This window comes from Sciurus carolinensis, chromosome 2 (genome assembly GCF_902686445.1).
Source record: "Sciurus carolinensis chromosome 2, mSciCar1.2, whole genome shotgun sequence".
NCBI lineage: Eukaryota > Metazoa > Chordata > Mammalia > Rodentia > Sciuridae > Sciurus > Sciurus carolinensis.
Window position 1 is genome coordinate 134,532,669 of NC_062214.1, and position 25,100 is coordinate 134,557,768.

The window sequence follows — 25,100 nt, forward strand, 5'->3', positions numbered from 1 at the left end:
AGGTCAATTAAGAATATGAAAAATGAACAATTTTATTTTGCTTCCATTTGTTCCTTCTTCAACACTTTTCCTTTATGTGAATGTAAGTTTCTAACACGAATCATTTCCTTCTCCCTAAACAACTTTTAATATTTCTTTCTAGGTAGTACTGCTAGCAGTGAATTCCCTTAGTTTTCGTTTGTTTAGAGAAATTTTTAAAATTTCTTTTTCACTTTTAAAATATAATGTTGAATATAGAATTATAGGTTAGCAGGTTTTTCTTCTGATAAAATATTTCACTCTAATCTCTCCTTGCTTTGCATGTTTTCTGATAAGTCCCTTGTAATTTGTATCATTTTTTTCCTCTAAATTTTTGCTCAAAGATGTAAAACTTTCTCTGGTTTGATTTTCTACAATTTGTGTATCATAAGCCTAGGTATGGATTTTTTGATATTTATCCTGCTTCCTGGCTCTGTGATTTGATGTCTGACTTTAATTATGGAATATTGACAATTCCATAATTATTTGACAATTTCACTTCAATTAATTCTTTGGCTCCATTGTTTCTTCTCTTTCTGGTATTCCAATTTACACATATTTTCTGTCTTCTGAAATTGTCCCACATTTCTTAGATGTTTTATTTATTTTTATCACTTTGTTTCTTTCTGCATTTTTAATGACGTTTATTCAGGTTCATTGATAAGCCCATCAGAGACATTCTTTGCTTCTTTTACAGTGATTTTTTATTTCTAGCATTTCCTTTTTGATTTATTCTTAAAGGTTCCATCCCTCTGCTTACTTTACCCATCTATTTTAAAATATTCACTACTTTCCCTATTAGAGCCCTTAGTTTATTAATCATATTTATTTAAACTTTCTGATAATTTCAAATCTGTGTTATATTGAATCTGGTTCTGATGATTACTTTTTAGATTTTTTTTCTTGCTTTTTAGCATATGTAGGAATTTTGTTTTTGAAAACTAGGAATGATGAACAGGTAACAGATATCAGGTAATAGAAAATGAAATAAATAGACCTTACATAAGTTTTATGTTAATCTGCCTATGAGTCAAGCTGCATTTTGTGTTTGCTGTAACTGTAATTCTTTTATGCTGAGCTTCAAATTCCTTTTTCTTGTTTTTGTCTCTCTTATTGTCTTTAGGATTTCCAAAGAACTTTTCCTCAAATATCTTTTATCTCTTTTACCTCTTATACACTATTATACTGCAGCCCTGTTGGTGTGGTGATAGGGAATGGGGAAGACACCTTCAAAAGTGTCTTAGTTTGCCACCTGCTTTGTTAAGACAGGAGGACTAGAGGGGGCTGAAATCAGAGAAATGTTTTTCCCCAGGTGGGACAGAAATGTTATAAAAGGCTTTTTCGCTGAAGAGTGGCCCTTACATATGATGAGTATTCTGGATATCCACAACAGTTAGTCCTTCTTTCCCTCTGTCAGAATCACCTGATGGCTGGACTAAATTCCTTGTTAGTATATTTATCTCCAAGTACTTCTTCCAGTCCATTCTGCACATGACTGTTTGGCTTAAATGACTGAAACACTATAATAAATTATGTTATCTTACTCATCAAAGAATATGTTGTAGTTCTGTTTTGCTAGTAAGTCAAATTCATAAACTGTCAAGCCTCCATAGACTGATCCTATCTGAAATATAAAACTTTTACATAAAACAGTAGTCTATCCAGTTAATTCTAAATAGAAAGAAAAATGGGCAAAAGATATGACCAAGTAATGCACAAAGTAACAAATATAATTGGTAACTATGAATAAATATATAATTTAACTAGTAACTGAAGAAATAATAAGTAACAGTTTGTCAGTTGCTATTTTTTAATCCATCAAAAAGAGGGAAGCTTAACAACAAATTTCAGTGTTAGAGATGGGAGAATGGGTTAAAAACTGGTATAATCTTTAACTCTTTATCAGTATCCTGAAAAGTATTCCCAATCTTTGGCCTAATATTTATCTTTCTTAAATTTTTCCCTCAGCAAATAATATGAGCTATTTATGTGAAAATGCCTACCTTACTTTATTTGTAAAACCTTACAAAAATTAGAAAGAATATAAATTTCCAACAATATAAATTATAAGAAAACTTTGAAAAAGATTTAAAATCATTAATACCATGGTTCTCAGAAATAGTTTATGAATTAAAAAATTAGATTCAATGTACAGTTAAAAAAAGAATAGGACATGCATGCATTGCTGATCATCTATTATATGCAAATTATAGTCATGATTTTATAAAATGCATATGTATGAGGGATTAAATAAAATATTTACAGGGGTTGTTAAGAATGACTTTTAGTATCTTCTTTATATGCTTCTAGGTTTAAAAAATTCCTATGGAAAAATGGTTGTGAAGATCACGCCTAACTCTTAGAGTTCATCTCAGATTACCTCCTATTCCCCACTCTATCTGACTATTCTTTGGTCCACAGTGATCTTTTGTCTTCCTTTATTCATCACCCTCTACCTAGCTTTTCAGTTTGGATGCTTTTTACATCTCATTCTTTCTCTCTGGGTGCTCTCACCCCACCCATAGCTTCAAGAACTCTAGACACACACATATAAAGCAGAACAGCTCTCCTGCAATCTCCCCAAGACATTTCAAACTCATTTTGTTCAAAACAAAACTCCTAATCTTTTCTGACAAACTGATCCTTCTCTAATATTCTGAATCTCAAGGAAATATAAAATTTATTCAGTTGTGTTAAGCCAAAGCACATGGTCATCCTTGACTCTTTACTCAGTATCAGTCTATCCAGCTCTTTATTAGGTCTGGTTGATTTTACTTTATGAAGACCTCTTATCTACTCATTTTTCTCCAAAAGTGCACTATCACCACCTTAGTCCAAGCTGAGTCTCTTATAAATTATGTAATATGTATTTAGGATATTGCTGAGCTTAAAAATGTATTTAATAAATGTTATTATGCATATTCTTACCTGTACCATTGCAGTTGCCTTCTTTGCACCAACTTTTGCTCCTGTCCAGTCTGGTCTCTACCCTGAGGTCTGTATAATCTTTCAAAAATACTAATCTGATTATCTCACCTTACATGCTTCCCTGGGGTTTCTTTCCAGGCACAGACCCTGTGTTTCTGCAGGCCAGACCCTCTACTTGCTGTCAGACCCTCAAATGCAGCATTCCTCTTCTCGTTCCTTCTGCTTTCACCATTCATCCACACCCTGTGTTCCTTCCCAGAAAATTCTTATTATCCTTCAGAACTCAAATCAAAAGACACTTCCTCAGGTAAACTCTTCCTGACATCCTAGAATAAATCAGATCTACCTTTAGTATCATGTCAGATTATACTCTGATCCAGTAGATCCTAAGAGTAAGCCTTATCTGCTTTTACTTGGTACCTCATATTCATTAAATGTGTTGAATACATAAATTTTCTGAATACATATTTATTGAATGAATGAGTTCGTCAGAAAAGTTCATAATAACTTGCTTTGGTCTTCTACTTAATTTTTCTTTTTATCTCAGTCTGCCAGTTAGTCTTTGTTGAACTACCTCTCTACCTTTCATATATTCAGACTTTTACCAATCAAAGAAACCTCTAATCTCTAATTATAGTTATCTTGTGCAGAACTGCCCAGTCATGTCCCCTGAATTAGTTAGACATGGGCGAGGATATTGACACCGTTATGTGAGACAGGGGAACCGGGAGGAGTCCAGGCTCATGGCCTTCTGCAGTGAACTGTCTCCTCCTTTCTTCTGAGCATACAAGTCTATTAGCATTTCCTAGGTGTCATGGCTTGAAAAAGGTTGGGACGCACTTGTCTAGAAATAATAGATATTAAATCCCAGTATCAACCTGCTGATCATGAAGCAATAGTCACATTTAAATTTTGATTGAAGAGAAAACATTTAAGTGGAAATGCCATGGGGGTCAAATAATTTTCTTACCCTGTTACAGGAAGATCAGATTTACCTCTGATTTTCTTTTTCATTCAGGTCTAATATTTAGATCAGTCAGTTTCTTTGAATTGTGTTTATGATTCCTTAATATATAAATAATAGCATTTACTGAATATCAAAATATACACTGTTTTAGTCATTCAGGGGCTTAAATTAAAATATCAAAATTATAAAGGTAATTTTACATAGAAGAAAGTAGCAGTATAAAATAGTACAGCTAAGTCCACAGGCCCAGGATCTGAAAAACTGAAGCTATTTTAACATAGATTAAATATTCTTGCTATGATCATAATACCATCCATGTATCATTGCTGATTCTGCAAGTATGTATTGGATTCTGAATTCTTGATCTATTTGCATGGATTACTTTTGGTATGATTCCATTGAGTCATGAATAGAAGAAACTAAAACTATAGGTAAACAATCGAAATATACCCCGTGAGTACCTGCTATGTACTCATTATTATTTTGGGATTTGCCTGGAGAGATATAGTACAGAACATGATCTTCATTCTCAAGGAATTTTCAAACTATAATAGTAAGTTAATACTAACATAGATGAGACAGTAAGTTGGCTAAAAATCTGGGACAAAAGCAATGGCACAAATTACAAAACTAATACAAAACTGCAAGATCCTTGAGAGATGAGTTGTGCTTGATTCATCTTTGTATTTGTTCGGTGCTTGGGCATGTACTAAGTATTCAGTGAACATTTGTTGAATGAATAAACGAATGTAAGTGCTAAATTATGTGGTTCTATCACATTGTCAAATCAAATGAGACAAAGACCTCTGAGGGCTGAGTAACCAAGAAATCTTAAGAGGAATTTATGACTGACTTTTAAGAAATTTGTGTGAGGGCCTTTAGAAACAACACTCATTCATTCAAAAATATTAATTGAATGCCTACTGTGAAAAAAGGCATAGTGACAAAGAGAATAGGAGTTGCTATACTGTAGGTTAGCTTCACAGGAGCACTATGAATTGAATTTCAGTCATTTAATGTGTCCAAATTATGGAATGCCTTAAAAGTCAGTCCAGATAATTAAGAAGATAAGATATACACTAGAAGTTTTGTGTATGTATGAGTGGAGGATGCAGTTTGGTTTGGTTTAACAAGGGAAGTAATATGATGAATGAATTTGTTTTAGGAAGTCTGGTTTGGAAATGATATGTAGGATCATATTAAACACATTATTGTTTCTTCTGTTTTTTTTTTTTTTTTAAGTTCCAAGATGAGGTTTCAAAATGTTTCATGAGAATCAATGAGAAGGTTTAATTGCATTTTAAATAGGAGATCCTTCTTGTGTATCTCACCTACTTTTTCTTGCTGCAATGTAATTCCATTTCTTGGGTTTGAGTTGTAGAAACAGAGACCATTTTCACTGTCCATATCAGAGTAACTTCTCAAATACTATAGAAAAAAGTTGTCTCTTCTTCATCTGTTGAAATAGCACCAATTCTCTTAACTCTTCTCAAATGTTTTTTCCCCTAAATCTTAAAGAACATTCTTTAATTATTAAAATTTAGTGATATTCAACTAAGTAGATTCACCCACATGGCCTTAATTTCTCCCTTTGTTTTTATACTTAATCAAAAGTACTCATGACAATCACTTCTAAAGATTAAAGGGCTAAAGGCTGTTAGAACAATCCCACTTCAAAAGCAGTTTTGAATGTAAAAAGTCAACCTTGTCTAATCTGGGATAAAAGATTTTTAATTTGGTGGGGGCTAAAACAATTCACTTTCTCTTTATTCTCCACCCTATCACCATCATCATTATTTGTGTTAACTTTCTTATCTCTTCATATGCTCTTTTCATCCCCAGGATGGGAAAAGAAAAAGAGTCACATAAGTAAGTATCCAGAGAGGTGTCCTTTCTTCCATATATAAATATAGCTGAGGTCAGGAAGGGTCAACTGATTTGCAGTAACCTGCATGTGAAGGAATGAGGAGAGAAGACATGTTAGCTGAGAACTCTGGGCAAGTCCTGCCCACTGAATGGCACCTCCTGAAGGAACTTTAATGGACCTACACTGCCTATTCCAACACCCTAACCAAGAACCTCATTCTCAAAGATCTCAATGTTCAGTTGAAATTATCAAGGGTGGAGAACAGGCTAGATAGGAATTCAGGTATCTTTGTATTTTAAAAGTTATCCCTGTGTGATCACTGGCCCATCTCATCCCAATTTATGCACTTGAAAATTGCTTTAACTGACAAGGCAAAAGTGGGAAGATTCAGGAATCCAAAATAACCTATGCCTTTTTGCTTCTTTCCTATGTTACAGTCTGAAAGAACTCCACTTCAAATACAGAAGGGATTCCAATTTTCAAAAGCAATTCCCTCTTTTTTTTTTTTTTTTTTTCTTTCTGGGCAGCATTCATACAGTAGCAGTGGTAAAATAAACAACGATGTGTTGGATTTTGTTTCTCTTTATCTATATGACATTTGTGTCATCACCGTAGCTCTAATCCATATTCAGGTCTTCATGTTTGGTGTGCAGTAATATGTAAATTATCTCACCAGCTGCATGGAGCAGTGTTTGTTTATTCTATTTCTTTTGGCACTGCACAGAACTGAATTTCTGCCAAAATGGGGCTGCTTCAGGGAACACTAATGCTCCAGGAGGAAGTTTTGAAAGGAAACGCACATCATAAGTCTTCACTCTGTGAAGCAGCAAAATCAAAACAAACTTTCTGTTTACTAAAATATCAGTATTATGAATGTAAAATAATGTGTTTGTTAAAATATAATGAGCACGCTGCCCATCTCCAGGATGTGTCATGTACATGGGCTCTGGAAATGAGGACACAATGCTGAGAAAGCTGGTGCATTTTTATTCTTAGAAAGAAAGTAGGTGAAATGAAACAGACAGAGACAACATCTAGAAGTTTAAGGAGGAAAGAAATATTTTAACATGCATATTAATCTCTAGAAACACATGGCATTTACATGCATTTAAATGTGGACAGCTGTGGTGTTTAAGTGTTAAAAAATTTCATTAATGATGCATAGAGCTATCTACTTCTGTTGGCAGGCCTTTCAGTCTTCAATCTGACACTTCCTTTTTTATCCAGCAAGCTAATTTCCCCTCTTTTGTGAGGAGTAACTGTTTTCACACTACTGCTTACCCAGCAAGCCTCCTTATTGTTTCATGGTTAATTATCTTCTCCAGCTTCACCTTCCCCAGAAAAGGAAGCAGGACTGTTCCTCCCCAGCACTAATGAAAGCTGGGTTTTATGGGTACGATGTGTAAATAAATGCAAGGTCTGATCAGGCAACATAATAAATGAGTTCCTAAAGTTTATGGAGTCACAGCTCATCAAATACTTTACTAAATAATGAAGGAAAATGATTAATTTGGTGGTGGTGGGGTCTTTAATATTGAAGAAAAAAAAAAAAGCATTTGTCAGCTTAATATGGAACCTATCTGTAGGTACACATAGGGATCTCTATTTATCCAAAAATTCCTTTTGCTCCCTAAGAGCAGCAAAAACATTTGCCAGGAGAATGTCTTACAGAGAGACCTTTAAAAACTATTGCTGGTTTGGTAAGAGTAGAGGTCATCTAAGCAGTCTATTTCCCTGATTACTTTCTATTTATTAAGAGGAAAAAAACCAAGCCATACATAGTGCAAAGTATGCTACCCTGCACTGAATGCAAGCAAAGCAGAGATATCAGTCACAAATGTTACCATTGTCAAGTGACTAGAGTAGTAAGTTAAGGTTTGACCCAGGTAATCAGCTTCACTGGCTACTCAGTGCCTTGCCTCTCTGCACTATAAATTCAGCATATTCTCTTAGTTCTCAACTTAAAGAGCCAAAGAGTTTAGGGCTCATTGTTATTTTTGACTAATTTTTACATTGCAAAAGAATTTTAAGGGATTAAAATGACCCTGAACTCCTAATGTTTCTTTTTTTTTTTTTAATTTACAAAATAAACTTACGTTTTGACATCATTTTCCTTTAGGTTGAGATTTTCATTTCTTTGATTTAGAAATCTGTGATTTGGGTTACAGTTTGAATTAAGGTCCTGACATTTAGAACTCTCAAGAGTCTCCAAGAGACCCCAGAATCAGAGTTTCCAGTCAAGATGAAGTTTTAATTTAATGGCATTTTAGAATATTTAGTATTTTCTCATGAGATCTCAAAAAGAAAATCCCCCAGGATTCTACATTTTTAACATATCTAAGGATTCTAGAATAGGAACCAGAAGTATAAAATCTTGTGGAAACCTACTTCAAAAATATTTATTCCCTCCTAGGAAAATTCATCCCGAAATTTCAGGCAACCTTCTAAGCATCAGCTGTAGCTTGTAAACTCTAGTCATTTTCGTGATGGGAGCAGTGATAGCTCAAGGGAGGTATCCTAGCAATTCTGAGACTCCAGTTCCCTCTGAGTCTAAAAGCAGTTATCTTTATGGGAGTCTATTAAAACAGTGATATAAATCAAATGAAATAAAATCAAATGTAAAAACAAGGGTTAAACCATCTCAAGAAAATGAATCATAGCCAACCTGCCCATTAATCAGATAAAATTGGGCCAATCAGATGATAAATGTTAGAAAAGCATAGTGACTGGCATAGGTAAAATTAAAAAAAAAAAAAAAATAGAAAAAAACTGATATATTACATGCCATTTTGGATCATTCATAATTTCCTAATCCAAGTTGGTTAATGTTTTATTCTTTTTAATTTCTGTGAATGATGAGGTATAATCATAGACTTAAAATTAAAAAACAACAAAATCACACCTTGTTTATCTGAGAGGAGTTAACAATTAAAAGCCATAATGATACAATGTTAGCTGTTGATGTATATTCTCCTTGAGAATGAATAGATAAAAAATTCTCTCAATGAATAGAGTAGACCTTCCTTTTTCATCTTCTGGGAATATGTTCCAAGGCCCCCAGCATATCCAATCCTATGTATACTGTTTTTTTCCTATATACACACAAATTTAATGTCTTTTCCATCTTTACTAAGCATTTATCACTCAATGAAGTTTGAGGTTTGAAAGCGAGAACTTTGAAAGAAGTTTGAAAGCACAAACTTCTTTTTACTTCTTTACTATTTCACCATTAGAAGATTCATTGTCACTGTAAATCTTAGCAACATCAGCATACACTTTTTTTTTTCTTTCCTTGTTAAATTGAAAACTTTCAGCTTTTCACGTAAAGTACTTTTGGCTTTTCTTTGGTAAATCCAAATTGCCATCATCACTACTCTTATGCTGTGGGCCATTATTAAGTAAAATAAGAATTACTTGAACACAGCACTGCTATACCACAGCAGTAGATCTGATAATGAAGATGTCTACTAAGTAATTAACAGGAGGGTAAGCATATGCAGAGTGGATACACTAGACAAACAGATGAGTCATGTCCCAGGTAGCATGGGGGAGAGTTGAGCAAGATTTCATTGCTACTCAGAAAAGTATGCAATTCAGGTCTTAAGAATTGTCTTTCTGGAATTTACCATTTAATAGTTTCAGACCACAGTTGACCTTGAGTAACTGAAACCACAGAAAGTAAAACTGAAGTTTAAGGGGGCACTCCAGTGGGTACTTTGTAAAGGCCATGGATCCTGGGCATGGGTGAGCTCTGTTATTTGATTTGTGCCTTTTTAGGCAGACCTTGGCATGTTGACAAAACTCTCTTAGTACCTGAGGCTGCCTAAGAATCATAACATGAATTTTACGTTCTTAAAAAAACAGTGTGAAAGTTGAGACCTTAATTCTATCTCACAGAAAAGCTGGTGTGTTAGAAAATGTCACTTGTTTAAATGACTCTTCACCTCCTCTTTACTACCAATATTTTTGTAGGTTTTAAAAACTGTGTGTTTTGCTAGGCGCAATGTTATATGCCTATAATCGCAGTTACCCATAGGGAGCTGAGGTAGGAGGATCACAAGTTTAAGGCCAGCCTGGACAACTTAGCGAGATCATGTCTCAAAATACAATTTAAAAAGGGTTGGGGATGTAGCTTAGTGGTAGAGTACTTGCCTAGCATTTGCAGGGCCCTGGGTTCAGTCCCCAATATTGGGCGAAATGTAGGTTTTTATTAATGTAAGATCCTTTTTAAAGAAGCAAGAAGAGTATACCTCTCCATAAGGCAAAGGTACAAAAACTACAACCAGAGGCACAAAACTCAAGTGTTATCTCAACTCCTGACAGTCAGAAAGCAAACACCAAAGAGTTAGAACAATGCTAGAAAACTGAGGCCAGATGTTAGCATTAGAGGGGAAAATCATTTATGCAACCGGCATGTGGGTCTGTCATTGTCGCCCAGATAGATTTACTATGGGGTGGAGAGAAGAAAATACCATTTTATTGCATGTGGGTTTTTTACAATTTCATTGAGGTTATTTTTCTTTTGAACTTCTTTTTATTTGTTTCAGTTCTGCATAGTATTGTAGAGGTAAGAAAGAGAATTTCCTTTTGTGTAAAAACCTCTTCCTAAATTTTGGTAAAAATTTATTTTTAAATAACTAAAAATTTAGGAACTTCTTGAAATTCAGGAAGAAAATTCCAAGGAAACACAGAAGAGTGACAGAGGAGGAAGCAACAGTTTTCCTATTCATGCTGTTCTAAATACAATTAAAGATTTCAGTTGTTTACATATAAAGCAACGGTCAAGATAAAATAATTTATTTGCTAGTGGAAATAAATTCTTTTTGTAGTAAAACCTTGAGAGTTGGGTGGGAAAATAACTTTTTCCTACAGCATGTGTTAAAGAAATACAAATAATATGGGCTGGGTACATGCTGCATGCCTGTACCTATAGTCCCAGCTACTCTGGAGACTAAGGCAAGAGGATCCCTTGAGCCTAGTGTGGGCAACATAGCAACACAGTGAGACCCCATCTCAAAATAGATAGAAACATACATACATACACAGAGATAAATAAAATGATTTATACAATTCGCTTAAGAGAAACACAACTTGGTCATCTGTTGTCACTTAGCTTTAATACTGTCATCAATGCCAAACTTCTAAGAAATATTTAGAAACTATGAAGTATTTAAAGGACATTAACTTATTAGCACTCATTATATTACTCAGTATATTGCTTCTTTATGAAAACACTATTTCTCTACACACAACATTCCTGACAGCAATGTGTAAGTTTTTCCGTACTAAGTAACTCTACTTCCTGCATACCAGCTGCATACCAGCCAGGTGTCCTAACATTTAATCCAGTTCTCACATTATCTACCTAAAATCAGTGTCAGATCTCTCAAGGTAAAGGGCTCAGTCCCACAAGACTTCCCCCACTTCAGATGCCAATCTTAACATTCTCTCTACTTCTGACAGGGCTTCAAATCCCCACCACTTCCCGCTTGGGCTCAATAATTTGCTAGAGTGGCTCACAGAACTCAGGGCAACACTTCATTTACATTTACCAAATTATTATAAAAAGATACAACACTGGAATCACCAGATGGAAGAGGTGCTCAGGATGAGGGGACTGGGCAAAGCTTCTGAGCCTTTCCAGGTGCACCACCCTTCCTACATTGCTAGGAGTTCAGCGACCTGGAAGCTCATCAAATTTCTTCAAGAATTTTTCAAAGTTTTTCATATCCATCCCCACCCTTCTCTCCAGAGACCCTGTAAGTGGAGCTGAAAGTTCCAGCCCTCTAATCAGTTGGTCTTTCTGGTGACCAGCCCCAGCCTGTCAAGCTACCAGGGTCCTACCTAAATTACCTCATTAGCATAAACTCAGGTGTAATCAAAAGTGACTTTTTGTGACTAACAAGACATTCCTATCAGCAAATTCTGAGGGTTTTCAGGGCTCTGTGCTAGAAAACTTGAATAAAGACCAAAGTCCAAATATATTTCTTATTATACCATAGTTTCTTAATCAAAATAGTACTTCACTAGGGCAGACCCTTCAATGAGATTGAAATTATAGAAAGGGAAGAAAAAGTGTTTATATTTTGTGTATTCTGCTTTCTTCTGTGGAGTTCTTTCCTACAGCCTGAGGATCCCTCTTTTTATTGAACATTAAATTTCTCAGCAACCTATTTTTCAGAAATAAACAAAAACAGCATTTTGTGGGGTTTTGATTGTTATATAAATACCGTTGGAATGGGCTACTGTGTCTGGTGTTGAAGGAAGAGGTGTTAGAATAATTGAAGAGTTTCCAATACATTCTGTGACCTTCATGGTTTCTCCATTTCCATTCTCTTCCAAGACTGGTACTAGAGGACAAGAAAGTGGTAAATGACCTTGGTAGGCACATGCTGCCAATTTGAATTGCAGTTTTGCCAAGGATCCTGGACTCCTGCGGGCTGCTCTTCTACTACTTCAATACTTGTTTCCTTGGGTGCCAACCTCTAGGACCTGCCATCTCTAAGGTTACAAATGATTTTTTAAATTCAGTAGTTCTTTAATTCCCATAAAATTAATAACTTTAAAGTAAGTAATTCATTTGTACCAACTACCAGAGGAGTTCCCTGAGAGGGGGACCACAACTCAGGACAAGTGGGATCCTTGGCATATGGGATGGAAAAGAGTTTCAGCATGAGCTAGTTAGACACACAGACAGATTTATTTAGGAAAGCAGACATACATCAAGGGAGAATGCAGGTTCTCTCAAGGAAGAGACATCTTTTGGGGTGAAGTAAAAAATACACATTCACGGGAAAATGCAGACCATCTCCAGATGGAGACACAGCAACCCCTTAGTCTGGGATGTTAATGTTTATAGAAGGACAATAGCCAGGGGCTGGACTAGAGGAATTAGGACAGAGTTACACAATCTCACTCCAGTTTCTCCAGCGCTTGCACATTGCCCACGTGTTACTTTTTGCTGGCAAGGGTGTGGGTCACGGAAGCAGGTCTGGTTGCTCAGCAATGTTTGTTTTGCATTTCAACAGTTCATGGGTGCTTCTTTTTCAAAGCCGTCTGTCTTTCTTTTTCTGTATCTCCAGATTCCTATCTCACTACCACCTCCAAAACATTGTCATCATTCCAAAAAGAAATCACATACCTCTTAAGCAGTCACTTCCCATTCCTCCTGAGAACCCCTGGCAACCACCTATCTTTATTCTGTCCCTGGTTATTTTCTGAAATTACCTATTTCAGAATATTTACCAGTTCTGGTTAAAAATGGAAGTGGACAATACAGTTAACCCTCCATATCGATCCATAAGATCCATGACTATAGATTCAACCAACCATGGATCAAAAATATTTGAAAGATCCAGGTTTAGTGGCACACACCTGTAATCCCAGTGGTTTAGGAACCTGAGGTAGGAGGATTGCAAGTTTCAAGCCAGCCTCAGCAACTTAGCAAGGACTTAAGCAACTCAGTGAGACTCTGTCTCTAAATAAAGTACAAAAGAATTGGGGATATGGATCAGTGGTTAAGTGGCCCTGGGTTCAATCCCTGGTACAAAAAAAAAAAAAAAAATATATATATAATATATATATATATATATATATATAATCTGTACTGAACATTGGCAGAATTTTTTCCTTGCAATTATTTCCTAAACAATATAATGTAATAGCTATTAACATCATATTCACATTAGGTATTACTTAAGTATTCAAATTTTTAGGAAGTATTCTGGAGAATATGATCAGTTATAAAAAAAAATACTAGATTATTTTATGTAAGATACTTAAACATGCACTGATTTTGGTATCCTAGGGATGTGGGTATCCTGGAACAAATATTCCATGGACACTGAGGAATGACTATATATGACCTGTGTATGGCTTATTTTATTGAGCAAGTTTTCAAGGCTATTAGATTTTATAATTGAGAGGTGGCATCAGCTTAAAAGTCAGAGATTCTCCAAGTGGTTTTGCCACAGCACAGTTTAACTTCAGGACCTCCTCAGCTCCCTTCAATAATACATGAGACCATGGGCAAGTCTTCCTTCAATTCACTCAGTTAAAAAATAAATAAATAAAAGTCGACAACTTACTTTATGCCAGGCACTGTTTTAAGTGCTAGGGTTATAAGGAAGAAAGGACAAAAGTCCCTGCCCCTGTGAAGTTTATTTATGGAAGGAAAAATCCCTGCTTTCCATCATTGAACTCCCTTTTCCCTAGTCCTTATTGAGAAGAAAGGCAATTTTTACCATTATAAAACTTATTTTAGAACAACATCTAATGGATTTTTCATTTTTAGCTATTTCAGAATTACCTGTGTAGTCAAGGCTAGGAAATAGCCCCATGTCCGTTCTCATTTTAGTAAGATTTGTGAGATGACTTTGGATTTTACTTGTCTGTTTTGAGTTTCTGATCAGCTTTATTATTGAAAAAGAGCATTCACTAGAACAGTTTTTGATCATTAGTGTGAGATAGACTTTCAAAGCATTTTCTGAGCTGAGACAAGTTACTTTAACATTATTGTCAATCTGATAGATAGTGAGCAGTATTTGATTGCTCTAATGTGTCAGTTGTGATAGAATTTCACAGACAATGGACCTGCCTTTTTTAAAAAAAGATTATTTTCAGGAAATAGAAAGTCCTTGAGCTATGGACCTTGCTGTGGTCTAGGCAGGTGTCTTTCTGACTTGGTTATTCCTGCAGGATAAACCAATTAGGGCATACAAGACAAAAGCAGACCCCACCCCCATTTACAGCACAGTGGGTACAAGGAATGGGCCTAATCAATATTTATTTTATTGAATCCCATGCATGTGATTGTACTAAAGAGATTAGTTAACCAAAACACTTACAAAAACTTATGCTGTTTACCATTCAGCCATGCTATCTTCCTCTCAGTTCAAAATGGGAAATATACTGTGATAGCTGTGAGTCATTATGCCCCTATTGTGTGCTAGGCCCACCCTATGGGATTTTATATTTTCTTCTTTAAAGCTCCTAACGGTCTATAAGGTAGATGCTCTGTGCTAAAATTATCTCAGATATACAAATGTTTGAAATTAGGTTTATTGAAGTTCACTAACTTGTCCACAGTTAACATGGGGGAACAGGATTCAGGATTCAAACCCAGATTTGTTTTAGTTTCTACCCCCAACCCAAAAGTGGCTGATAAACAGTGAACATTTTGGTTTTTAATTTTCCTCGATGTTTTCTTGCTAACCCTGAATCCATTCTCTCTCTGCTCAATAAGAGGCAGAATATGACACACTCAGGATTTTTTTAAAAGCTCTCTTTCTGTTTTCTGAAGACTAGCTGTTTGTGATTGTTGTTGCTTTTGTTTCTTTGGTAAAATCTAATTTAAGAAACTGATTTATGCTCAATGCTCAGACACTTTAGTTATAGGTTTGGGGGAGGAGCTAGACAGAATATTGCAGAATTAAAAAAAAGAGTAAATGCATGAATTTTGGAATTTCTCTCATTTAGATTGATTTCCTCAATCTTATCTACATATGATTTTCTTCATTGTGCCCTCAAATCTCCATGTGTTCTGCTTTTCACCATAGGGTAAACAAGTACATCTTTATTCAGTTATAGTTAATTTTGCTTATTTTAAATTCATATTCCTCTTTTCAATAGATAAATATCTCCTCCCAGGTTTTGATGTGGTACTGCTCATTAAACTCCTGTGTTATGGCTTAGATATGAGGTGTTCCTCAAAAGTTCATGTGTAAGACAATGCAAGAAAATTTAGAGATAAAATGATTGGGTTATGACAACTTTTTTTTTTGATACTGGGGACTGAACTCAGGGGCACTCAACCACTGATCCACATTCCCAGCCTTATTTTGTATTTTATTTAGAGACAGAGTCCCACTGAGTTGCTTAGTGCCTCACTTTTGCTGAGGCTGGCTTTGAACTTGAGATCCTCCTACCTCAGCCTCCCGAGCTGCCAGGATTACAGGCGTGCACCACTGCGCTGGCAGATTATGACAGCTTTAACCTAATCAGTGCATCAATTCATTGATGTTGATTAACTGGATCATAACCCTTGGCAGACGGGAAGTGGTTGGAAGCCTGGATCACTGGGAGTGTGCCTTTGGGGGTTATGATTTGTCCCTCGTGAGTGGAGCTCCTTGCTTTCTGATGATTATGTCCTGAGCTGCTTCTCTTTGCCATGCCCTTCTGTCATTATGTTCTGCCTCATCTTGGGCCTGCAGCAATGGACTCAACCATCTATGGACTGAGACCTCTGACACTCTGAGCCCCAGATAAAGTTTTCTTCATCTATGTTGCTTTTGTCAGGTCTTTTGGTCACAGCAGTGAAAAAATTGACCAAATCATCCTGGATCTGGAATAAATGGGGGCAATGCAAATTGCAAGGCCTCCTAATGATTTTGCCCATTCCCAGCACCAGAAGTTTGACTAGAATATTCAGTTCAGCCTAATCTTCTTGAGATTTTTTTTTTTTTTTTTAGGAAAAATCTTTCAAGAGGCACTACTTTTTAAAGGAAATCAAAGATATCCAGAGGTTGCTATATCAGATCTGTTGGTTGTTGTTTTACAGAATGTCTGGTTTCTTCATTTCTACTCTGTAGGTTATATGTTTCTTATTTCTTATAAACACCAACCCTTTCACCTAAAATTTTAAGGAAATCCTGAAAACACAGTCCTGGAAGAGGCAACTCAAAGCCATAAAACTACACAGTATGCTGATCCAGATTATTGCTTGCTTTAGGTGGAATCTTGGTTCTTTCTTCATCATCATCCTCATCATCATCATCATTTCTGTAGCCACTTTTAGTTCCTTTCTTGGTATATATTGTGTTTCTATAAATAACCTGCTTTCAAGATTAAAAAAATAAATAGCACCAATTTTATTTGTTTCTTGAACAGATCTGCAGAAGAGTGTGTGTGTGAGAGAGAGAGAGGGAGAGAGAGACAAAGAGAAAGAGAGAGACAAAGAAAGAGAGAGATATTTTTATATAATACCTTGGTTTAGAACAAAATGAAGCAAGTTAGTGAATGACAGAATGACAGATCCTTGCATGAATTAATTTAATTCAAAATTATTTCTGGAATATCAGGTTCTCCACTGGAACCTCATTTACTCCTCACCTTTTGATTTCATTCAGATACTCAGATTTTTGTCTAACCCTGTTTGGACTCATCACTTCATCATCAACAAGATCATTTGTGCCTTTTTTAACAAGTTCCAAGTAAGAGCTGGACATGGTGACTCAGGCCTCTTCTGCTAGATACCTCTTTACCAGGTCTTAGAAGGCTGAGGCAGGAGGATTGCAAGTTTGGGGCCAGCCTTAGTAACTTAGCAAGACCCTGTCTAAAACTAAAAAAAAAAAATTAACAGGGTTGGGGATGTAGCTCAGTGGTAAGTGCCCCTGGTTAAATTCCTAGTACCACAAAAAAGAAGAAGGGATAAAAATAAAAGGTTCCAAGCATTTTGTCTAGGAAAACAACAACAAAACAGATGCTTACTTAGTTTGAGCATTATTGTCTGTGTTGGGTTGTCACCAAAGACAGCATTTGACCAAATAATTTCCCATCAGTTCCATTTCTGTATATGCATTTTTTCCTAAAGGCAACTTTCTTAGCTATATAAATATCCCAATGTCCTTCCTCTTGGAAATGTTTCCCACTTTCTTGCCCCAGGGCTATGTTTTATGGTTTAAATTAAATCCTGAGGAAATGGAGATTTTGCTAAAAATGCTGACATAATTTAATACAAAACAAGAAGGGAGTGAGAGAGAACAGAGTGAGTAGCACTTCTTTAATATGGAAAAAATTCAAAGTCTAATGTGAATCATTTCCTAATGGATCCTGTCAGATATCCCCTGGAATTGACATACCAGAAAATGTTAGAAATCACAAGAAATTAAGAGGTTTATAGGACAAGAGAGTTAAGGGGAAAAAATTACATTCTATGCAAATTTTCCACTCCAACTATTTTATTAAGCAAAAGATTTGTTCCTTCAGGTGCTGCTGTAAGCTTTGTACTTTCTTAGGCTTGGATTCCTAAGGCCATAAAGGCAGTGTTTGAACATGACGTGTCATGGAAAGCCAGTCTGAGTCGCAGGCAACACTTGGGTTCTGCTCCCAGCACATCCAGATGGCACAATTCCTGTATATCTACATGAGCCCTAAGATTTGGGACCCTTCTGCAAGATCTTTGCTGCTAAACTTTAAAAGTCAACTGAGAGTTACAAAGAGAGCTCCTTTGAAAGTCTAGTTCAATTATTTATTAGCTCTGTCAGAGTACAGTGTCAGTTAAGGTATTTGAAATTAATATACTATTTGATTAGACTGATTGATTGTTCCTACAACTGAAGATTTTAACATTCATTAACCATACAAACTGGTCATTAGTGCTTCCCTTTATCATCAAGCAAAGAATAAACAGGAATTCTAATAAAAATTCATCACAGTAAATGTATTCCATACGTAAGCGACTATGATGACTGCCAGTGTACTAGATTAACTGCTCTAACACTGGCAGCAGGAAAGATTTCTGTTCGGAAATTTTAAAATACTCTTTAATTAATGTTTACTTTGTAACTGGACTCCTTTAAACTTAAGCATACTATACAGATAATCTCCTATATGTCCAGTATAATAAAGTGCTAATGGATATTTATACTTAATTTGTTGTGTGGTATCCTCTAACAGTTTCAGGAAGGGTTGAGAGCTTTAGGAAAGTTCTGCTAATGTGCTGAAGGTGAAGCTTTCTTCCCACTAACTGAGGAATAAAAGTATCATGGCCTATTTTTCAATTAAACAGTTAAAATATTTCTGACTCGTAATGCAAAAATGCTGTCCTATTATAGGTATGACACCTCTCTCTATCATGCATGAATTCTTTGTGGTCTTAATAGCAAATTGGAAGGAATGGCAAGAAGAGAATGAGGGAAGCAGGGAGAACCCTTCATGACTTGACTCAAGGCCACTCTAGAGCAATTTTGCATTCTCTATACATCAAGAATTTTAGCTACCCCATGTTGACTGCCTTCTCAACACTTCACAATTGTTAGCTCATTTAATATTCAGGATGATCTTGAAAGATAGATGGTCCTATCTCCCTTTTATAGGTGATGAGATAAAGGTCAAGTGACTTGCCGAAGATCATGCTGCTGGTAAGCAGCAAAATTAACCCTTCGCTAGTTCTAGAGCCAAGCTCTCTGCCTGGCTATCCAACATGAGCACATATTAAAATGCTGTTTGGTTTGTGTTTCAGTCTATGGTTGAGCCTGTCAGGGCCTGCAGTACATATATATCACCTTTCTTGGCTCTAGCATGAATCCAGACAGCTGGATAGCAAGTAAGGATGGTGAAGGAATCAGGTCAAGATTCAGGAGCCTGTCCAGCTACTGTATCCCAGAATGCATCAAGTTCTACCTAAGAAGGGGCAAAACCAAGAAGTCCAAGGGAAGAATAAAACATATCCCTCATGGCAAGCTGAGAGCAGTGTGAGGGGATCGGAGTTTCTGCATCTTTAGGAGTCAGGAAAGTCTTCAGAGGGTTATCATTTTGGGGCTGGAGATGGTCAGGAAGGGGAGAGTCTTGCCTGTAAGAAATAGAGGGCAGGACTGACCACAGTGAGATCAGAACAAGGACAGAAGTGAAATCTCTGTCATAGAGACAGGCTAGGGAAAGAGGGGCAGAGAAAACTGTGATCAAAGCACTTCCTAGAACACTTTGGGGTCCAGTAAGATGTAGGTGAGGAAACCAGTCATTGTTGCTCATCTTGGGTGCAGTTGGAAGCTGGGCCAAGTTGTGAAGAGACATAGCCCTGAAAGGGGAGGAGGGGAAGGGAGAGACAGTCAAAAGCCTCTGGCCCATAAATGGCTCTCTATGATGGCTATAATTAACTCTGCAAGCAAAAGTCACTTCAAGTGGAGACCCCAGAAATAGAGGCAAAAGGAGCTTACCATGTGTGGCTGCAGGTAGTTTCCCACTATGGGCTTGGGAACTAAATAATATGAGGGTGAATGTACCTGAAGAAATATCATAGACTGTGCTTTTTTTACCTTCATTTACCTGACAGTTTTATCTTCACTTAATCCAAGATTTAAACTGTAGAAGAATCAATAGGAAATGATTAATTCCATAAATTACAATTTGACTCTAATAATCTTAGCATTTTAATCTATGTTATTGCCTTCAGTGACAAATTACTATTGATAGAAAAACCTATTTCAGTAATTTGGGGATGTTATTCCAGAGAGAAGCAGAGGCGATAATTTTGCTATCTTTCAAATCCATGCTTCAGGCAGTTTTTTGACTCTTCCAAGAGATTTCAAATGGGCAAACTTTTCCTGTTTATGTCCCCTAATTCTTCTTTTTTCTCCCTCTCTTCCTACCCAGGAGACTCTGAATGTGATTGATCCTGGCTTGATGGACCTAAACGGGATGAGTGAGGATGCTCTAGAATGGGATGAAACAGATATAAGCAACAAGTTAATTAGTTTGAATGAAGAATCAAATGACCTTGATCAAGAAACCCAACCTGTCATGCCTTCATTGAAGCTTGAAGAGACAAGTAGTGAGGACCCTGGTTATGAGGAGGAAGCAGGTGACCATGGGGGATCTCAGTATGCCTCAAATATCACTGCACCCTCCAGTCCACACATTTACCAAGTGTACAGCCTCCACAATGTTGAACTCTATGAGGACAGCCACATACCATTTCTGAAAAACAATCCAAAGTTTACTGGCATGACACAGCCTAGTGTTTTAACGAAGAGTCTCAGTAAAGACTCTTCATTTTCATCTACCAAATCTTTGCCAGATCTTCTAGGTAGTTCCAACTTGGTAAAGCCCTGCCCGTGCCACAGTGGAGACATGAGCCAGAATTCTGGTAGTGAGAGTGGAATCGTCAGTGAAGGAGACACTGAAGTGACTACCAACTCTGAAATGTACTTGCTCAATGTGGGAGATGGGTCCCCAAGTAACCCTGAAACAGAACATCTGGACACACAAGTGGGAGAGGCAGTTAACATGTTAAAGCAAAAATTTAAAGATGAGGAAGAATGCAGTAAGCTTCCAAATAGCTCTCGCTCATCCGTTTCACCAGTGAGTTGTGTAAATGGAAAAGTTGGAGACCTAAACAGTGTTACCAAACATACCCCTGATTGTTTGGGAGAAGAATTACAAGGAAAACATGATGTGTTTACATTTTATGATTACTCGTACCTCCAAGGCTCAAAACTCAAATTACCAATGATAATGAAACAGTCACAAAGTGAAAAGGCACATGTGGAGGATCCCCTTCTTCGTGGTTTTTATTTTGATAAAAAATCCTGCAAATCTAAACATCAGGCTTCAGAGTTACAACCAGATGCACCTCCCCATGAAAGGATTTTGGCAAGTGCACCCCATGAAATGGATCGCAATTCATATAAAAGTGGCAATATAGAGAAGACATTCACTGGCATTCAGAATGCCAAACAACTCTGCCTTTTATCTCGTAGTTCATCTATTGAGTCCCTTTCTCCAGGGGGTGATTTATTTGGATTGGGCATCTTTAAAAATGGTAGTGACAGCCTCCAGAGAAGCACTTCTTTAGAAAGTTGGTTGACATCCTATAAAAGCAATGAGGATCTTTTTAGCTGTCACAGTTCTGGGGACATAAGTGTGAGTAGTGGCTCAGTTGGTGAACTGAGTAAAAGGACATTAGATCTCCTGAATCGTTTGGAGAATATTCAGAGTCCCTCAGAGCAAAAGATAAAACGAAGTGTTTCTGATATCACTCTCCAGAGCAGTTCCCAAAAGATGTCCTTTGCTGGCCAGATGTCATTAGACATAGCATCTTCTATCAATGAAGACTCAGCAGCATCTCTTACAGAACTTAGTAGCAGTGACGAAGTCTCTCTTTGCTCAGAGGATATTGTGTTACACAAGAGCAAGATCCCAGAATCAAATGCATCCTTCAGGAAGCGTCTGAATCATTCTGTGGCTGATGAAAGCGATGTGAATGTCAGCATGATCGTTAATGTTTCTTGTACCTCTGCTTGCACTGATGATGAAGACGACAGTGACCTCCTCTCCAGCTCTACCCTCACCTTGACTGAAGAAGAACTGTGCATCAAAGATGAGGACGATGACTCCAGTATTGCCACAGATGATGAAATTTATGAAGAATGCAACCTGATGTCAGGGCTGGACTACATAAAGAATGAATTGCAGACCTGGATTAGGCCAAAATTTTCCTTGACAAAAGATAAGAAACGGTGCAATCTCAGTGATGATATAAAGGGCAGTCAAGATGTAAGCAGTGGTGAAATGACCAATCCCTCCGATACCCTAAACATTGAGGCCCTTCTAAATGGCTCCATAAAATGTCTCTCTGAAAATAATGGAAATGCAAAAAATTCATCTCATACACGTGAGTTAGGAACAAAGGGTGAAAATAAGAAAAATATTTTCAAAGTTAGTAAAGATCCATATGTGGCTGATATGGAGAATGGCAATATTGAAAGCACTCCAGAAAGGCAAAAGGATAAACCAAATGGGATTTCAAAGGCACAAGAAAATCTTGGTTCAGATGGGAAAAAGGCTTCAGAAAGTGAGCACTGTGAGTGTAAAGCGTTTATGAATGGTTCAGAGGATTCGAATATTGCTAGAAAGGAATTTGTTCCCCAAAACATTAGACATCTTCCAAAGAAATGTCCAAATCACCACCATTTTGAAAATCAAGCTGCTGATTGCACTCCCATTGAGAAGTGTTGCCCAGAACTGGCTTCAGAAACCAGAGTTAACAACAGACAAGACTGTGATATACTGAAATCTTCATCTAATGATGCACCAAGTGAGGCTGGAAAATCTGCTAGTTGCTGCTTAGCACTTGAACAAAACGAAACAGAGGAAAATGCCTCTATCAGCGACAACACTTCCTGTTGCCACTGTGAGCCAGATGTTTTCCATCAAAAAGACGCTGAAGATTGTTCAGTACATGACTTTGTTAAGGAAATCATTGACATGGCTTCAACTGCCCTAAAAAGTAAATCTCAACCTGAAAATGAGGAGGCTGCTCCCACTTCATTAACTCAAATCAAGGAGAAGGTGTTAGAGCATTCTCACCGACCCATCCAGCTGAGAAAAGGGGACTTTTATTCCTACTTGTCTCTTTCATCTCATGACAGTGATTGTGGGGAGGTCACCAATTACGTAGAAGAGAAGAGCAACACTCCATTGCCACTAGATGCTACCGATTCTGGCTTAGATGACAAAGAGGACATAGAGTGCTTCTTTGAGGCCTGTGTTGAGGATGACCCTGAAGGAGAGAAGCCCTGTTTCTCTAGTTCTTCTCCAAGTGAATCTGCAGTTCCCAGTGAGACTGTGGGGCTACTACAAACAACAGCAAGCTGTTCTAAGTCCAGTGATGTTTCTCCCTCAGTTGATGATGCAGACACAGTGGCTTTTTCAAGTCTTCCCCTGCAGAAAGGAGCTGACACGGGAAAGGAAGTATGTGATTTCCCTCAGACATCCACTGGCTGTGCAGAAAGCTCAGAGTTTAGTCCCTCAAGGCTAGGCAGTGAAAAGGAGAGTTCAGGAAAGCCAGGTGAGTCAGGAATGCCAGAATATGATGCTGCTTCAGCCAAATCTAAAGTTCAAGACCTGTCCTTGAAGGCGAATCAGCCCAAAGACAAGACTGCAGTGTATCCCAGCCCCAAGGCTCTAACCTGCAGAGAAAATCTTCTAAACTTTCATGAAGAACGACATACAAATATGCATAGATAGAATGTAGCACCCTCCCCAAGCATGAAAATCATCTCATTGGAAGGTATGTATCAGTCCTCGTTCCATTTGTGTTTAAAAATATATGTTGACATCAACAAATCAGGGTAGAAGAAAAGGCTAGTCAGAATGACCGATCATGGCAGATATTTATCTGAATAAGGCAGTTAGGGAGAAGGAATAATTCCAACAATGAAAGTAACTGAAGAAAAAGAGGGGATAATAGTGAAAAATTGACATTTTCAGTGACATTATCTTTATTCCATCATTTTGGCAAGAAAAATACAAAATTTGAGGAAGTAGCTGAACGATTTAGGACCTCAAATTCTTCCACCGAGGGAGGAAAAAAGCTTATCCAAATTGCAGTAATACCCCATCATAAAAATGCACCCACCACACTTGGCTCCCTGTGCGTAGCCACTGCTTCCTTTCGGTGCCTGGACCTAGGCGTGAGCAGGCTAAAGGCTGCAACTCCCAGCTGGGGCCTTCCCCTCATGCTCCCCTCTAACGGAGCTATCATCACATTTGCTTCCCCAGTGGAAGGCTGTGCTGTCACAGCTTCTAATCATGGCCATGTCTGCGAATTCAAACAGGAGGGGACGTTGATGTTAAAGAAGAGGCTCTTATTTATCCACACACAGATTGAGAATAGGCACAGAAAGCAAATGCTGAGAGAATACATGACAAGTTAATGGTGTCTTGATAAAAACAGAATTTTTGAATTTTGCCTGAAGGTGACAGGCTGATTTCCATCAAATTTTTTAAGGAAGTCATTCCACTCTTCATATTTAATAAGACAGCTATTGATTGATAATTCTGAGATGATGATGTATCTCTAAAAGTGACACAAAGATTCTGTTATTTCCCATTTCAAAGCCCCAGCGATGAATATGCTTTCTCAATCAAGTTTAAAGAAGAAAATTTTCAAATGTGAGAGTCATATTTCGCCAAAGTATGAGGTGCCTAATGCCATCTCCACCCCCTACTCCAGAAGCCTAATGCTGTAACCTAAACTCGTGCTATAGGAAATGAATTACAGAAGCAATCTACCCTAATTTGTTAACTTATTCAAATAACAGTTATTATACTTAACTATGCTAAAGATTATCTTTTTTGTGGCAGATTGTTTATTTTTTGATGAGCCTAATTACTGATTTTCTAAAAGTAATTTACATTTATTACAAATACATCTTTTAAAATGTGACAGATAAATGTTGTTCCCATAATGTATTATGAAAAAAGTTACTATTTAAAAACACATTATTTAATTTGAAAGATGAATGGCAAACATCATTATTTTTTTTCCTGCAACACCTGTGCCCTAAGCTCATTAAAATGTGTGATTCTGTGTAGAGCTGCTAGAAATGGGGAGAGAGGGGGGAATCTATACCATATATATACCCTAAAAATAAACTCAATATGCAAAATTGAAGAAAGGCATCCTACTTACTAATATAGCTCAACTAATTTTCTGTGTTTCAGACTCTATTTACAATTGGCTGCAAGTGAGAACAAAAATAGGGGAGAGAAATGTATTTTCTGTGAGTCGTGTCCACCCTATAATCATATTCTCCATCA

The 25,100-nt window shown here is 37.0% G+C and overlaps 1 protein-coding gene across 2 annotated transcripts in view; it reads left to right on the forward strand.

Annotated features, from left to right (window-relative positions):
* The window catches only part of Akap6 (A-kinase anchoring protein 6), a 281,320-nt gene that overhangs the window by 248,048 nt on the left and 8,172 nt on the right, over window positions 1-25,100 (forward strand). For both annotated transcript variants that reach the window (XM_047538507.1, XM_047538508.1), the window contains exon 11: window positions 20,151-23,568. In XM_047538507.1, the coding sequence (XP_047394463.1) occupies window positions 20,151-23,525 (3,375 nt within the window). In that variant the 3' untranslated portion in view covers window positions 23,526-23,568. The remainder of the gene's footprint in view (window positions 1-20,150; window positions 23,569-25,100) is intronic.